This window comes from Sorex araneus, chromosome 8 (genome assembly GCF_027595985.1).
Source record: "Sorex araneus isolate mSorAra2 chromosome 8, mSorAra2.pri, whole genome shotgun sequence".
NCBI lineage: Eukaryota > Metazoa > Chordata > Mammalia > Eulipotyphla > Soricidae > Sorex > Sorex araneus.
This window is the reverse complement of record NC_073309.1, coordinates 49670630-49686128: the sequence shown is the minus strand read 5'-3', so window position 1 is coordinate 49686128 and position 15499 is coordinate 49670630. Positions and strand designations below refer to the sequence as shown.

The 15499-nt window shown below is 58.0% G+C and overlaps 1 protein-coding gene across 1 annotated transcript in view; it reads right to left on the bottom strand.

Annotated features, from left to right (window-relative positions):
• Positions 1–15146, bottom strand: part of HIF3A (hypoxia inducible factor 3 subunit alpha) — a 32390-nt gene extending 17244 nt beyond the window's left edge. Inside the window, exons 1-8 of the mRNA XM_055146526.1 lie at positions 15086–15146; positions 8409–8599; positions 6483–6619; positions 5075–5159; positions 4702–4814; positions 4235–4443; positions 3336–3442; positions 2121–2268 (exon numbers count right to left, since the gene is read on the bottom strand). Of these exons, the coding sequence (XP_055002501.1) occupies positions 2121–2268; positions 3336–3442; positions 4235–4443; positions 4702–4814; positions 5075–5159; positions 6483–6619; positions 8409–8599; positions 15086–15111 (1016 nt within the window). The 5' untranslated portion in view covers positions 15112–15146. The remainder of the gene's footprint in view (positions 1–2120; positions 2269–3335; positions 3443–4234; positions 4444–4701; positions 4815–5074; positions 5160–6482; positions 6620–8408; positions 8600–15085) is intronic.
• Positions 15147–15499: the final 353 nt, after the last annotated feature.

The following is a 15499-nucleotide window of genomic DNA, read 5'->3' as shown; positions in this document are numbered from 1 at the left end:
GCCCCCACACACAAAATACATCAAAACATCACTGTCATTGTCACTGTCCTCTCGCTGCTCATCGATTTGCTCGAGCGGGCACCAGTAACGTCTCCATGGTGAGACTTGTTACTGTTTTTGGCATATCGAATACGCCATGGGTAGCTTGCCAGGCTCTACCGTGCGGGCGAGATACTCTCAGTAGCTTGCTGGGCTCTCCGAGAGGGGCGGAGGAACCGAACCCGGGTCAGCTGCGTGCAAGGCGAACGCCCTACCCACTATGCTATCGCTCCAGCCCTTTTATTAGGTTCACATCAATACATAAGCCAATAAAATCCACAGCTTGGGAAACCCCTCACGGGGCTGGAGTACCTGCCTGACAGGCAGAGGGGCCCATGTTCAATTCCTGACACCATCTGGTCCCCACGATTGGTGGCTCTGCAGCAATATGAGGGAGATCCAATAAATAATAATGCTAATAACAATGCCTCCAGTTGGCACATACCAGGTCCAGGCTCGAGAGCAGTACTCCATGGCCTACCCCGCCAGGGCTGAGTCGAGTATCTGGGCTCCTAAGATACTCGACAGAGATCCCACAAAACTAATAAATAAAATCAGGGTCAGGGGGCTGGAGAGATAGCACAGAGGGTAGGGCGTTTGGCTTGCACGCGGCCAACCCGAGTTTGATTCCCAGCATCCCATATTGTCACCCAAGCACCGCCAGGAGTAATTTCTGAGTGCATGAGCCAGGAGTGACCCCTGTGCATCGCTGGGTGTGACCCAAAAAGCAAAAAATAAAATAAATAAAATAAAATCAGGGTCAGGCTGGAGTGATTCCCAGCGGGGGGAGCTAGCCTGGCATGTAGCCGATCTGGGTTCGATCCCCAGCATCACATAGGGTCCCCTGAGCACCACCAGAAGTGACTCCTGAGTGCAGAGCCAGAAGGAAGCTCTGGTCACAGCTGGATGTTACCCAAAACAAAAAAAAAAAAAAAAGGAAAAAAGTCAGGGCTGTGACAGAGGCTCAAAGGCTGGCGGATAGGCCTGGTATGCAGAGCCCAGAGTTCGATCTCCAAGGCAGCCCTCGGAGCCCCTGGGGATAGATGAGAAAGACTCCAAACCAAACGGATCATGCCAAGTGAGAGAAACCGAACCCAAGGCTAGCAGCTGTGTGATTCCTGGAACGTTCTGGAAAAAGGTGAGCTCTAGGTTCAGGGGTGAGACCGGAGACTGGAGTTGAGGTGGGTTCACTCGGAGAATTTTTTTTATTTTCAGGGAGGGAGATTAGGCCATAGTGGACAGTACAAAGGGGTCACTCCAGGCAATTCTGGAGGCCATTCAGTGCTGGGATGGAAGCCAGGGTTTCTGCGTGCAAAACCTGTGCTCCAGTCTTTTGAACCCACTCCTACTGTCAGAGAGAATCTGTGTTTGTTTGTTTGGGGGCCACACCCAGCAGTGCTCAGGGGTTACTCCTGGCTCTGTGCTCAGGAATCACTGCTAGTGGGCTCAGGGGACCATATGGGATGCTGGGGATTGAACCAGGGTCAGCTGAGAGCAAGGCAAGCGCCCTCCCCGCTGCACTATTGCTCCGGTCCCACAGAGATTTCTTTGTGTTCTTCCACAGCCAAGCTGGGCAGAACTTACAGAATTGCCAGCACGCGTGAGAACTCAGACGCCTGCCTACCTGGACAGGTGCATTTTCAATCTCTGTGAATCCTACCCCTCTGTGTGAAAAGCACGGGAGCCCCAAGGATTCGGGCTGCTGTATTCCCTGAACAGCCCCTGGAGTTTAAGGGGGGAGCCCCCACGCCTGTGTGTAAGCATGTGTATACACACACACACTCCAGGGGCTGGAGCAATAGCACAGCGGGTAGGGCATTTGCCTTGCACACGGTTGACCCAGGTTCGATTCCCAGCATCCCATATCCATATGGCCCCCTGAGCACTGCCAGGAGTGATTCCTGAGTTCAGAGCCAGGAGTAACCCCTGTGCATCACCATGTGTGATCCCAAAAGCAAACACACACACACACACACACACTCGGGTCCCACACAATACACACCACACACACACACACACACACACACACACACACGAAGAGGCAGCACCCCAAACACAGCCCCCCAGTCCCTTCTGCCTACCTGAGCAGGAAGTGGACGCAAACGATGCTCTCAGACTGGGGGCCCCGGCCCCCTGACACCACTGTGGCCTGCGTCTGGGTCCACAGGTAGCCGCCGCTTCGGGCCAGGAAGCGATACTGGCCAGTGACTGCCTGGCCCTTGTTCAGCACTGAGGGCAGGGGAGGGGGACACAAGGTCAGAGCCACAGAGGGGTCATGGGGAAAAAAAGGCTCTGTCAGGTTGGGGGGCTGGAGAGAGTACAGCAGGCAGGGGATTTGCCTTGCAGGTGGCTCCATCCCCAGCCCCCAATATGGTCCCTGAGTGATCCCTGAGTATCTCCTGAGCATAGCTGGGTGTGGCCCAAACACAAACAAACAAACAAAAAACCTCTGAGGGTTTTTTTGTACAGCAGAGAGGGCCTTTGCCTTGCATATGTCCAACCCAGTTCAATCTCTGGCACCCCATAATGGTCCCCTGAGCACCGCCTGGAGGGATTCCCAAGTGCAGAGCCAGGAGTAACTCCTGAGCACTGCTGGGTGTGGCCCACCCTGCTCCCCAAAATCACTGTCACTGTCATCCCGTTGTTCATCGATTTACTTGAGGGGGCACCAATAAAGTCTCCATTCGTCCCAGCCCTGAGATTTTAGCAGCCTCTCCTTACTCATTTTTCCCAATGATTGGAGGCTCTTTTCAGGGTCAGGGGAATGAGGCCTGTTATTTGTTACTGTATTTGGCATATCGAATACGCCACGGGGAGCTTGCCAGGCTCTTCCATGCGGGCGGGATACTCTCAGTAGCTTGCCAGGCTCTCCGAGAGGTATATATATATATATATATATATATATATATATATATATATTTCCCTTTAGCAGCCACGCGGCCCAGGAATACATTCACTCGTGCGTGAGGCTTGGCCCAAGCCCAAGTGTGTGGGAAGCGGCCTGGACATGGTGGCAGTTGGGTGCCGGGGCTGGGTCCCTTGGGGCGGGGAGGGCTCTCAAAATAAGAAAAAAAATAAAAAAGGATCTGAAGGATCTAGGGGCTGGAGCCCGGGTAGCACAGACCCGGGAGGAAGGAACTTGGGGCTTGGGAAGTGGAGCTGAGACTAGCTGGGAGGAGGGGAGGGTGGCCCCCCCCTCCCCCCCCCCCGGTGCGGGGAGCGGGGAGGCTGTTTTGGGAGCAGGCGAGGTCGCTGGGTGTCCGGGCAGAGGGTGGCTGCGGGGCTGCAGCACTCACAGGTATGGATGGTCTGGCCCACCGCATCCGAGTCCAGAGCGTGGATATACTCATAGGCCGAGCAGCCGATCAGGTCGGTGGGCCGGTAGCCAGCCACTTCGGCGATCCTGGGGCGGGCAGGTTTAGGGGGGCCCCAGTCAGTTCAACTGGCTGGAGGGGGGAGGGGCAGGAGGCCCGGGGCAGAGGGGGTGGCAGTGGAGAGACACAGGATTGAACCAGAAAGAAAGGGAGAGCGTGAGACACAGGAAAAGATGGGGGGCTGGAGCGATAACACAGTGGGTAGGGCGTTTGCCTTGCACGTGGCCAACCCAGGTTCGATTCCCAGCATCCCATATGGTCCCCGGAGCACTGCCAGGGGTGACTCCTGAGTGCAGAGCCAGGAGTCACCCCTGTGCATTGGCAGGTGTGACCCAAAAAGCAAAAAAAAAAAAGGAAAAGATGGGGGGTCGTCTGAGCAATAGACCCCCCAAAGACTGCTGGGAAGCAGCCCAAAACGGGCAACAATGGCAAAAAGAGGCAGAACCAGGAAGCCACCCAAAGCCAGAGTCAGTTCCTGACTCCAGAGTGGGGAAAAAGGCAGAAGAATGAAGGAGGGGAGGGTGAAGAAGGGAGGAGGAGGGCAGGAAAGGGGGAAGAGAGCAGGAAGTGGGGAGGGGCCAGGTTAAGGGGGAGGAGAGCAGGAAGGGGGGGCATTATCCACAACTGCTCAGGAGCGCCCCCTGTCTGTAGGGTCTGTACTAACTTCACAAAGGGCTCCATTTAGGGGAGGCAGCCGACAGAGATGGCTGCCAGGGCCAGGTGGGGGGCGAAGAGTAAGATGATTGGCGGCTGGGAGACCCGCCAGGAAGTTTCGAGACTAGCAGAGACAGTCCTGAGAGTCAGGAGCACCCCGTGCCCACCTCTCGTCGCAGTAGGTGAACTTCATGTCCAGGCTGTGCCGGCTGAGGAAGGCCCCGCGGCCCAGCGGGGGCTCCAGGCTGCCAGGGTGGGGGATGGCATCACAGATGAGCACCAGGCACTGCAGTGGAGGCTCCCGTCGGGGGCTCCTGGCAGGGGAGGTCTGTGCAGGGGGCTTGTAGACCCTCAAATGTCCAGAGCAGTGCAGGACCTAGAGGGGGAAGGATGGAGGACCCGGGCTTGGGGCCCACCCATGCATCCTGGGGAAGCCCCAGACTCAACCCCAAGGAGGTGGCACTGAAATCTAGATTTGACGGTGCCTATGGAGACCCCAGGTCTGGTGGCTGACACCCAGGGATGTAACAGGGGTCCCCACACCCCAGCCTTCCCAGCTTCCTGGAAGCCTGGGAGATCCCAGGAGATCTGCAGTGGGAACTGGGGGCGTCGCCGCAGCCCTGGCTTCCCGCACCTTCCAGGTGGCTGCCTTGAGGTTGAGGGTGCGCCCGCGGCTCGTGAGGGTGCTCTTCATCCGCAGCGAGAAGCAGCGTTGCGTGGAGGCCTCCAGCTTCTTCCTGGACAGGTCTGGGGCGGGGGGTGGGGGTCGCGCGTCACCCGGCCACTATGAACAGGGCCCCCTCTGCCCTCCACACGCCGGTGCTGAAAGTCTCCAGTCTCACCTTCCAAGGCAGACTTGAGCGCCCCCACAGACCCCTCAGGTCAGGGCAGTCTCCCCACCAACCTCCCTTCCTGCTGTGTATCCCCAAAACCCTGGGTCCCCAGGGCAGGCCGTGACCCCACTCCTGGTTCCCAGGGCAGGGAGACACCCAGGGCGAGGGACTCACTCTGTGGGGGTGTCAGAGCATCTTGCAGCTCTTCCTGGTCACAGGGATGGACAAAATCAAAGATGCTGTGTCCGATGAGCTCCAGCTGCCAGGGAGGGAGGCGAGGGGTGGCTGGGAGGAACAGCACCTTTCGGGGGGGCCTCTGAACCCCCTCAGCTCTGGCCTCATGCACGAGCCTGGATCCCTCCAGCTAGCCCGATCGCCCTCGAGCTTCCCGTCCGCACTCTCTCTGGGACCACCCGTCTCCAGCCCCCACTATCCGATGAGCCCTTGTCTTGATGTGCCCCATGAGGCACCCCGGTGCCCAGATAGGTCCCTGCCATGCAGAACTCACTGACCGGAGGCAGAGAGAGGCAATAAATCAACCCAAGACAAAACTACGCTCTGAGGACGGGGAGACAGGATGGGGTCAAGTGCATGCAAGTTTGATCCCCAGCACCGGCACATGGGGAACAACCCCAGAGCACAGAACTGGGAGGAGCCCACAAGCACTGCTGGGTGCAGCCAATCTCCCCAACACACACACACACAAAAAAAAACCAACATTAAAATGTGCATCCAGGGCCTGAGCGATAGTACAGCAGGCAGAGTGCTTGCCTTGCATGCGGCCGGCCCGAGTTCGATCCCTGGCACCCTGTAGGGTCCCTTGAGCACTGCCAGGATTCCTGAGTGCAGAGCCAGGAGCCAGCCCTGGGAATCACTGGGTGTGGCTCAAAAATAAAATAAAAGTTCTACCTGGATTCCAGACTTGAGATTTGAGATTCCATCTCGCTGATGAGACAACCCATCTCGCTGATGAGACAACTTCCCTCCTGCTTCAAATCCTTCCCAGGCTCCCACAGGGCTGACCCAGGGCCCAGTTAACCTAATGGGGTCTGGATCACCACCCCTGCTCACTGTTCTCACCTACTCTGTATGTAACCAGAATAAATATGAGGGGTTTTTTTTTGGGGGGTGCATACCCAGCAGAGCACACGGGCCCCTCCAAGTGACCTCAGGGAACTGTTCAGTGCCAGGGACCAAACCCAGAGCTCTCACATGCAATGCCTCTGAACCAGCCCTTTAAGCCAGGATAGATATCTTTCTCTTCCTGGCTGCTGCTTCATCTTAGCTCTGGGTCACTGCATGTCCTGTTTCATTGGCCACGTCATCTACTGCCAGCCTGCCTGGGTCTCCTGCTTCCTATCCCCTAAGTTCTTCCAGTGTCATCTCAGATGTCTAATCCTCCAGGAAGCCCTCCATGACCACCTCCCACTCCTGCCCCCATCCCAGCCCTGTTTATTCTGAGTCCCGGAGACAGACACATCTGTGTGCTCTCAGTTCTGGGAGTTGTGTGCAGGCAGGTGGAGGTGAGCCAGCTCACCTCAGCCCAGCATTTCGTGCAGTCACATCAGGCTGGCCCTCTCACCTGGCTGAGGCCCAGGTGCCTGCTGACGTTCTCTGAGAGGTAAGCCATGTCTCCCTCGGCAGTGAGCACCATGACGAAGCCCTCCAGGGCTTTCAGGTAGCAAGCATCCAGCGGCTCTCCCACCTGGCTCCACTCCCCTGCATCCGGGCCAGGGAGAATGAATGGGGCATCGGTGGTCAGTCAGGGCCATCCCCACCCCGGGGTTAATCACCCTCTCCATCACCCAGAAAGTGTACACATCTCAGTGGTTTGATCCCCAAGAAGAGAATGGAGCCATCCATAGGCTGAGGTTCTGAAGAGAGAAGGGGACAGAATTCTAAGGCACTCAGGTTTTCTGGGAGGTCAGAAATCATGGGAAGGATTCTAAAGAAGTAGGAGCATCAAGGTTAACTGTTTAGAAAACAGAGCCTCAAAGGAAATTAAAAATTTCAGGGATGATGGGGCTGGAGCGATAGCACAGTGGGTAGGGAGTTTGCCTTGCACGCAGCTGACCCGGGTTCGATTCCCAGCATCCCATATGGTCCCCTGAGCACCGCCAGGGTTGACTCCTGAGTGCAGAGCCAGGAGTAACCCCTGCACATCACCAAGTGTGACCCAAAAAGAAAAAAGAAAAATTTCAGGGATGAGACTGACTCCAGTTTGAGCTCCGGCACCACATGTGATCCCCAGAGGGTGATCCCTGAGCACAGAACCAGAAGTATGTCCTGAGAACAGCTGGGTGTGGCCCAAGAAACGAAAATAATGACAGTGATCATAAAAATGATCAAGTAACGGGCTCAGAGGCCTCTACGACTGGAGAGCCACTGTTCTCAAAATAGAATCTTTTCTGGGTCCTGGAATTCCACGGTGTGTGTGGATGTGTGTGTTCCCTGACAAAGCTGCAGACTGGTCTTCTAACTGGACGGAAAGCCAAAGTGATGTAAAACAAAGTAAAGCCAAAGTATTATTACTAAGGGAACTAGGAGGTAAAAAGAGCAAGAGGAAATCAAGTTGTTTAACAATGGGCAGCCAGGGCTGGAGTGATAGCGCAGTAGGTAGGGCGTTTACCTTGCACTCGGCCCAACCCAGTTCGATTCCCAGCATCCCATATGGTCCCCCCAAGCACTTCCAGGAGCAATTCCTCAGGGCATGAGCCAGGAGTAATCCCTGCGCTGATCACCGGGTGTGACCCAAAAAGAAAAAACAACATGGACAGTCTGTCTTTTTGGTCACACCCAGCAATGCTCAGGAATTACTCCTGGCGGTACTTGGGATCATATGGGACGCTGGGGATTGAACCCAGGTCGTTCACGTGCAAACACCCTACCCACTGTACTATCGCTTGTTCCGGCCCCAATATTCTTTATTTTGGGGGTTGGGGTCCACACCTGGCGGTGCTCAGTGGTTACTCCATACTCTTCACTCTCAGAAATCACTCCTAGAGTGCCCAGATGACATAGGGATGCTAGGGATCAACACCTGCAAGGCCTACCCGCTGTACTATATTGCTCCAGCCCGGAAATATTAATTATCAGGGGTCAGGATCTAGTTCAGAGGATCTAAGATTGGTGAGGGCCAAATCCTAAAGGCTGAGGACTTGTACATCTGTAAATAAGAATTAAGAAGTTACAGGAATTCCTTAGCGGGTTTTACTGTAAGGAGGCGGAACTTTCCAAGAGCGTATCTCCCAAGGGGCGGGCCTCATTGCGAATCAGACTTTTAATTAAGAGGCGGGGCTTCCTCTTAGAGAACTGAGCGCTGATTGGCGTCGCACGCAAGGAGCGGAGCCTCGCCAGGAAAGTGGATACCAAGAAGTGGCGCTGCTCTGGAAAGCCAATTGTTGGGGCCTTGTCCCGGAGAGGGGCTTCCCGGAAGACGCGGAGTCCCGGGGGCGGGAGGGAGAGGCGATTCCTTGCCCAGGTGGGATTGCCCAGGGACGGAGCTCACCTGCGGCGCAGAGGCGGTGCATGCGCAGGTAGCTGATGGTCAGGCGCATGATGGAGGCCTTGTCCAGGTGGGCGCTGACCCCGCGCGCGAAGGGCAGCGTGTGCGCCAGCTGGTACAGCACCTCGGTCTCCTGGCTGCGCCGGCTGCGCGCCGCATCCCGGGATTTCTCTTTGCGCAGCTCGGTGCTCGACCTGTAGGCATTGGCAGCGGTCACCGGCGGCTCCCCGGGAGGGGACCGAGGTGGAGGGGATGAGCACGTGCGGCGGTGCCACATGGCTTTTTTTAGGGTTCGCAGAAGGCCGGGCTACGACTGTGCACGCTGGGCTGGCTGGGTCCGGCGAGTTCTGGGGTTCTTCAAGTGTTCCACCCGGAGCCCTCCTAGCCGGGAGGGTTATCTGGCCCCGCAACAGCTATGCTGTACCCTCCACGCGCCTCGCTTCTCTCTCATAGGCGTGCCAGGGGCCCCTCTGTCCCCTCCCTCACTTATCTGCCGTTTATTCCCCTGGTATGATGGGACTTTGGGGGGCAGGGAGGCCTCCTGCAGAGAGGGAGCTGGAGGAACAGGCAGGGAGCAGGGACCGGAAGGAGCTTGATGGCCCCCCTGCCTTATAGCCTCCCAGAACCCCTTCTCTTGCCCTTTTCCCTCCACTGAGCTGAGTCTTCAGAATCTTGGAACACAGATCTCAAAGTCCAAGGACCCACCAGGAAGGCAGACCCAGCAAACCAAGGATTCTGCCCGCCACCCATTCCCTGCTACCCTTTAAACCATTTCAAACGCCTGCATTTGACATGTCAATTGGGCGTGTCATTCTTCTCTCTCCACTTGCTGCCACTCATCCAGCTCTGACTATTACATCAGTCTCTGGGCCGAGCAAGCTTATAAGTTAACATTAACCCGGGTATGTGGCTTTCAACCTACAAGGAATGTCTAACTGCCCCCTTCTTTGAACCGAGGAGACTGGGGCCCAGAATTGATGGGGCTTTGAATTCATCTTCAGGATCTTTGAGTTCTTCAGATTGTCCCTGAACGGTCAGTTCAATGGTCAGGTCCAGGAGCAAGAACAATAATACAGCCATAAGATACTTTCCTTGCACATGGTCCATCTGGGTTTGCTCCCCAGCACCCCAGGGAGTGCCCAGAACTCTACCAGGAGTGATCCCTGTGCACAGAGCCAGGAGTAAGCCCTGAACACCACTTGGTATGAGCGCCCCCCCCCAAAAAAAAAGGTCGACTCTAGGGTCCAGAGAGAGTACAGGGGTTAGTAAAGCACATGCCTTGCCATGTGGCTGACCCTCATTCAATGCCCAGCACTTTGTACATCTTGTAGGCTGGCACCTTCAATGCCCCAAGCACCACCCCACCCGGAGTGATCCCTGAGCACAGAGTCAGGAGTAATCCCTGAGAAACACCAGGTATGCCCCTCCCCCCAAAAAAGATCGAAGTCCAGGTTGTAAGGAATAGCTATGGCTTAGCATGTACCCTGCCAGCCAATGGTCATGAGTTCAAATGTCTGCAGTCCCACATATGAATGCTAATCCTGCTGTCAAAGATCCCCAGCACCAACACACACACACACTCACACACACACACACACACACACACACACACACACACACACACTGTCCAACTCCAGGTCTGTCTGAATCCAAAGCTATAGTTTTTTTGGGGGGAAGTGATAGAAGGGAGGCCAGGGAGATGACTCAGGCTGCAGCACATGTTTGGGAGCTCAATTCCTGGTACCACATCGTGAGAGACAGTGCACCAGGAAAGCATTTTCTTTTGTGTGGCTGAACCAGATTTAGTCCCCAGCACTGGTGGTCCCCCTTGGCACAGAACCAGGAGTAAGCCCTGAGTACCGCCAGATGTGGCCCCGAAACCAAATGAATAAAAAAATCAAATTCTGGAGTCAAGGAAATTCTGGGGAGGTGCTTGCCTTGCACATAACCAACCCAGGTTCGATCCCTGACATTCCATATGGTCCCCAGAGTACCACCTGGAGTAATTCCTGAGTGCAGAGCCAGGAGTAATCCCTGAGCGCCACCAGATTTTTCCCAACCACCCTAAAACATGTCAGCATCAATTACGGGCAACTAGCTCCCGAGTACCTCCCTGTTTGCCACCCCACCCAAATCGGTGTTATGTATATGCAGTGGGATGGGTTGGGGGGCGAGGGCAAGGATGGGGCTATAGCTGGTGATGCTCAGGGTTTACTCTTTTTTTGAATTTTTATTATTTTTATTATTTTTAATTTACTTGAATCACAGTGACATGCACAGTTAAAAGTTGTTCCTGATTGGCTTTCAGTCATATAATGTTCCCACATTCGTTGCTCAGGGCTTACTCTTGGCTTTGCACTCAGGCATCACTCCTGGAGGTGCTCAGGAGGACCATCTGCAGTGTCAGGGAGCAAACCACGGTCTGTCGCAAGCAAGGCAATGCCTTAACCCCTGCCCTATCTCTCCAGCCCAAACATTAGTTGATGAGACCATTCATCAAAAGCCGTTATTTGCTGAGCGCTTCTGTGTTGGATACCGTGTAAATACTTTAGCCTTGAACACTCATTCAGCTAGCACCCTGGGCAACTGACTTTTTTAACTGACTCTTTGATGCTGGCAACTGATCCTTTAAGCATCCCTAGAGCCCCTGGCAACTGATCCTTTAAGCATCCTTGTTTAGAGAGGAAAAGAGGCCCAGGAGGTGAGGTCTCTGGCCCAGTAGCAAAGCCAGTGCTGAGCAGAGCTGGGATTTGAACTTGGGAGCTGCGATTCCAAAGCCTTCATTTCCTTCCCTAACCCACTCTGGAGGACCCACCCCCAGGCAGCCTAACCATCGGGAGGGGAGGCCCCCCAGAGGCTGGTGGCATCGCCCTCAGTCCCACCCACAGGAGAGAGCTGATGGGTTGGGCTGACTCTAGAAGGGGGGTGGGGCGGAGGGTAGGGGGGGGAGCCTCCTCCTCCCAACCAGGCGGGAGGCGCAGATGGGGGCAAGCCGAGCAGCGGGGCGGGGAAGCCAGTGATCGCCCCCAACCCCTCCCTCCCGGCTGGCTGGGGGCAGGGGCCTCCAGTCCCACTGCCCCGAAAGGACATTCCGTCCTGTCCTGTTCTGTTCTCTCGCCCTGTTTGTCTTCCTGCCCAGAGGGTGGGTGTGGGCGGGCCTCCCCGAGCTGGGGGCCCCTGGACAGAAGGAACAGGGAGTGGGCAGAGGAACAAGGGCGGGACCAGCCTCCCCACTCCGCAGGCAGCCCGGCTCGGCAACCCTGGCGGTGGGGTGGCTGCTCCCTCAACGGGGCCAGCTGGTAGTGGCTGTTCCCAGAAGTTCTAGGACAGGAAGCAGGGCCCCCTCACTTGCTCCAGGGAAACCTTGCTGGTTCCTGGGGCTCAGGGGTCCGTGATCCAACAGCTCTGAACAAGACCCAGTCCCCCCCCCCCCCCGGGGACAAGGGGCGCGAACTCAAGGGCTGCTTTTTCTGGGAGTGTTTTGGTTTTGTTTTATTTTGTATTTCGCCCATCCCAAGGGGTGTGAGGGAGGGTGGAACTGCTCCTAGCAGTACTGGAGGGCCCTGCAGTGCAGGGAGGGTCGGGGGGAGGCCCTGGTCCCACTGCCAATGCACCTCATTTCCAGCCCGTTGGGTTAATTTGGGAGTCAGTGACCTCATTAACACTTGTCCAGTTTGAAGCCCTAAGCACTAACAACCGATCAGTGACAGTTGAAGGGAACACTTTGGAGGTGGGGGGAGCCTTGGGCCACCCCCTGCTCAGTTGTTGGGGGCACACTCCCAGCAGTGCTGGGGATCGAACCTGGGGCATGTGCTCTGCACTCCAAAACATCGGATTAGGTCTCTTTGTCCCATTCAGAGCTGGGAGGCCCTGGAGACCCCGTTGGGCTTGGAGGACAGACTCCTGGGTGCGCCAAGCATGAAGCCCGCAAATGCGCCCCCCCAGCCCACCCCACCCCACTCCACTAAGAGACGAAACACCAGTTATGCGGCAGTGACCAAGCACACAGCTTTGGCAAAAGTTGCTGGAGGCCTCGTGCCCCCCAGCAGTGAGCCAGTATCCTCTGAGCCCCCCATCTAGCTGCTGGTCCCCCTCAGTCTTGTACCGACTGTCATGGGTCTGACTGTCGTGGCCAGAGGAAGGTGATGAGACTCCTCTGGGAGCACAAGGTACTCGGAACTGAGCCACAGTTCAAACAGCATCTGCCTCCCCTTGTCTTCCCCCCCCCCCCCCCCCCGTCTTCCCTGCCCTTCTCAGGGGGCAGACCCAGCTCCCAAGGCTTCCCTGTTTGCTTCTTTTTTTTTTTTTGCTTTTTGGGTCACACCCGGTGATGCACAGGGGTTACTCCTGACTCTGCACTCAGGAATTACTCCTGGCGGTGCTCAGGGGACCATATGGGATGCTGGGAATCAAACCCGGGTCGGCTGCGTGCAAGGCAAACGCCCTACCCGCTGTGCTATCGCTCTAGCCCCCCTCCCCGTTTGCTTCTTGGGGGGCCGCTGCAGAGGAGAGGGCCAACACCCCAACTCTGCAGGAGAAACAGACTGGAGAGGCTGTCACAAACACATGGCCACAAAGGGAGGGCTGTGGGGGGTCAGAGGGAGCTACAATGGGCTTGATCCCCAGCACCTCATTCCCCACCCCCAACCCTGGGAAGAACCCCCACAGGCACTGAGCTAGGAGTAGTTCCTGAGCCCTATCAGTTTTGGCCTAAAAAAAAAAAAGTTGGGAGAACTGGTTAAGCAGGGCGTTGGTGCCCACCCCAGGAGCCTCTGCCCTGCCCTCCTTTGCCCACCCCCTTTCCCTGTCCCACGACTGTCTCCGGATTTCCCCAGCTGGCCAGTCTCCTCCACAGTTGGCCCCGTGCCCGGCCCTGGTCCGGCCCCCTGGCACTCTGCCCAGCCCGGGACGTGCAGCCGGAGGCCCGCCACCCTTCCTCTGTTCCAGCAGAGAACAGGGGGCGGGGCCAGGCCTGGAGGCCCAAGGGGGAGGCCTGGGACGGGGACTGGGGCCTGGAGCCCCCAGTCAGGAGAAATCCACCTCTTGTTGGTCCTGAGGCCTGACCACGACACCCACAAGCAAAGGAGGGGAGAAACTGTGGAGACCCCCGCCCCCCACAGGCAGCGCTGATCCTAGAGGGGTCCCCAGATATTCGGCAGTGGGGTGGGAGTCTTGTGAGGGGGTGCTCAGGCTGCATCTTGCCAGGGACCCTCTTGTACCACCCAGAAGTGGGTTCAGAGACCACTGGCCGAGTTGGGTTTAAGAGATGGGGGGGGGGTGTCTTTCTACCCTCAACACTGCTCATCGCTAAAGTCAAGGGAACCCAGTGAGGTGCCCGTACCCAGGGTCCCTCCAGCCTGGTGGGCTCCATGGCCCAAAGGCCCATGTGCCCGTTCAGGGGGGTGTCCCAAGAATGCCCCTGGCCCAGGGCAGGCTGGCATGAAGTCCAAGCTTATCGCAAGGCGGGAAGGGGTGTGGATAGGTGGGGGGCCACTCACCATCACCCAGGCCCCCTCCGGCCCTAGGTCCATGGCCAGCTGCAGGAGGGGCTGAGCCTTGCGGGGATCCTCGGGCATGGCGGGTGCCGGTGGTGATGCTGGGGTGACAGCGCAGGAAAGGGCTGGCCTTGGGGTGGGGGTGGGGGCGGGGAGAGCCCCAGCTGGGCCCGGAAGGACCCCCCAGCCAGCCAGGAGGGGGCGCTGGGCCAGAGGCTTGGGACGGAGTTCCCTGGTGGGCCCGGAGCCAGAGACTGGAATAGAATCCGGGGGTGCTGTGGAGGAGGACATGGGGGTGTGGACAGATCCAATCAGCCCAGCGAAAGCCAGGAGGAGGGAAGGGGGTGAGGCTTTGTGGATACCTCCGATTGGCCATGGGAGGGGGGGAACCCCAGGAGTTCTTCTGGGGTCCGAGGAAAACGTGGCCAGATAGCAACCCCAGCAGAATGCCCGGGCAGGGGGGAGTGCACCTGCTGGGAAGGGAGCCCAGAAGGCCCCTAAGACTCCAGCTGGGCAGGGGTCCAGGGGAAGGGAGTGGGGTGTCCCATCAAGCCTGATGCATCAGACACAGCAGCCCCCAAAGGGGCCCACCATGGAGAATGTGGGGTAGGGGGAGCTGAGACAAGGCCAGACCCTGGGACTGGGCCAGGCTTGTTCCTGCCATGGAAGGGAATGACCCCACTTCCCCAGAGGCTGCAGAGGTCCCAGGGAAGGGTCCCCAGGTGGTTTCTGACAGGGCACCCTGCTCCCGCCCCGCTGTTTCTGGGGAACCCAGGGTTCAGTCGCTTCTTCTGAACTCAAAAGCTGAATCCCCTATTTCAAGGGGTTCCCTAAGTCCCTGTGAGGTCAGTCCATGTCCCCAGGATCCCGAGACTCTGGCGGCACAGAGCAACCTCAGCCTCAGGTCCGCGGGCCAGAGGGTCCCTCTGAGCCGGGAGACCCAGGAGGGGACGCGGTAAAGCGGGGATCGCGACCCCGACGTCTCTCCGGGCTGGAGGGGCGGGGCAGCCAGGAACTTTGGGGAACTAACGCACCTCGGGGAGTCCCCGCAGCGCCCAGGGTGCGACGCGACCGCGCGTCCTGGGCTTCATCCGCTGCATCCCCTCCTAGCTCAAGGGTCCCCAGGGGGTCAGCCCCCCACCTCCCACTATTCCTCCACCCCAGGCCCGGCCCGGACCCCAGTACCTTGCGCGGTGCAGCCCCAGCGCCATAGCTCGAGCGTCGCGGCTGCGGGGCCCGCCGAGGTCCCGAGCCCCCTCCCCGGGCCAGGCGAGCCCCCTCCCCAGCCCCGCCCCCCTGCCGCGTAATTGGCTGTACCGTGACCGGCCCGCGGTACTTATTGGGCAGCCCGCCTGTCACTCCCGAGAAGGAGGCGGGAGCAGAGACTTCGACTCGGAACGGCCCGCAGGACCGCGGGGTGCGCGTACTGGGATCCACACCCCCCCCAGCCACACCCCTCACTGCGTACTCCCCCGGCAGCGCAGCCCCGGCTGGTGGGCGGGCCGCGACTCTCCCGCGAAGCTCCGACTTTATCTTCGGGCCCCGCCCAGTGCACCCCGCTCCAGGCCCTCCCGCCCCCTTACCCACCCCCCTGCCCCC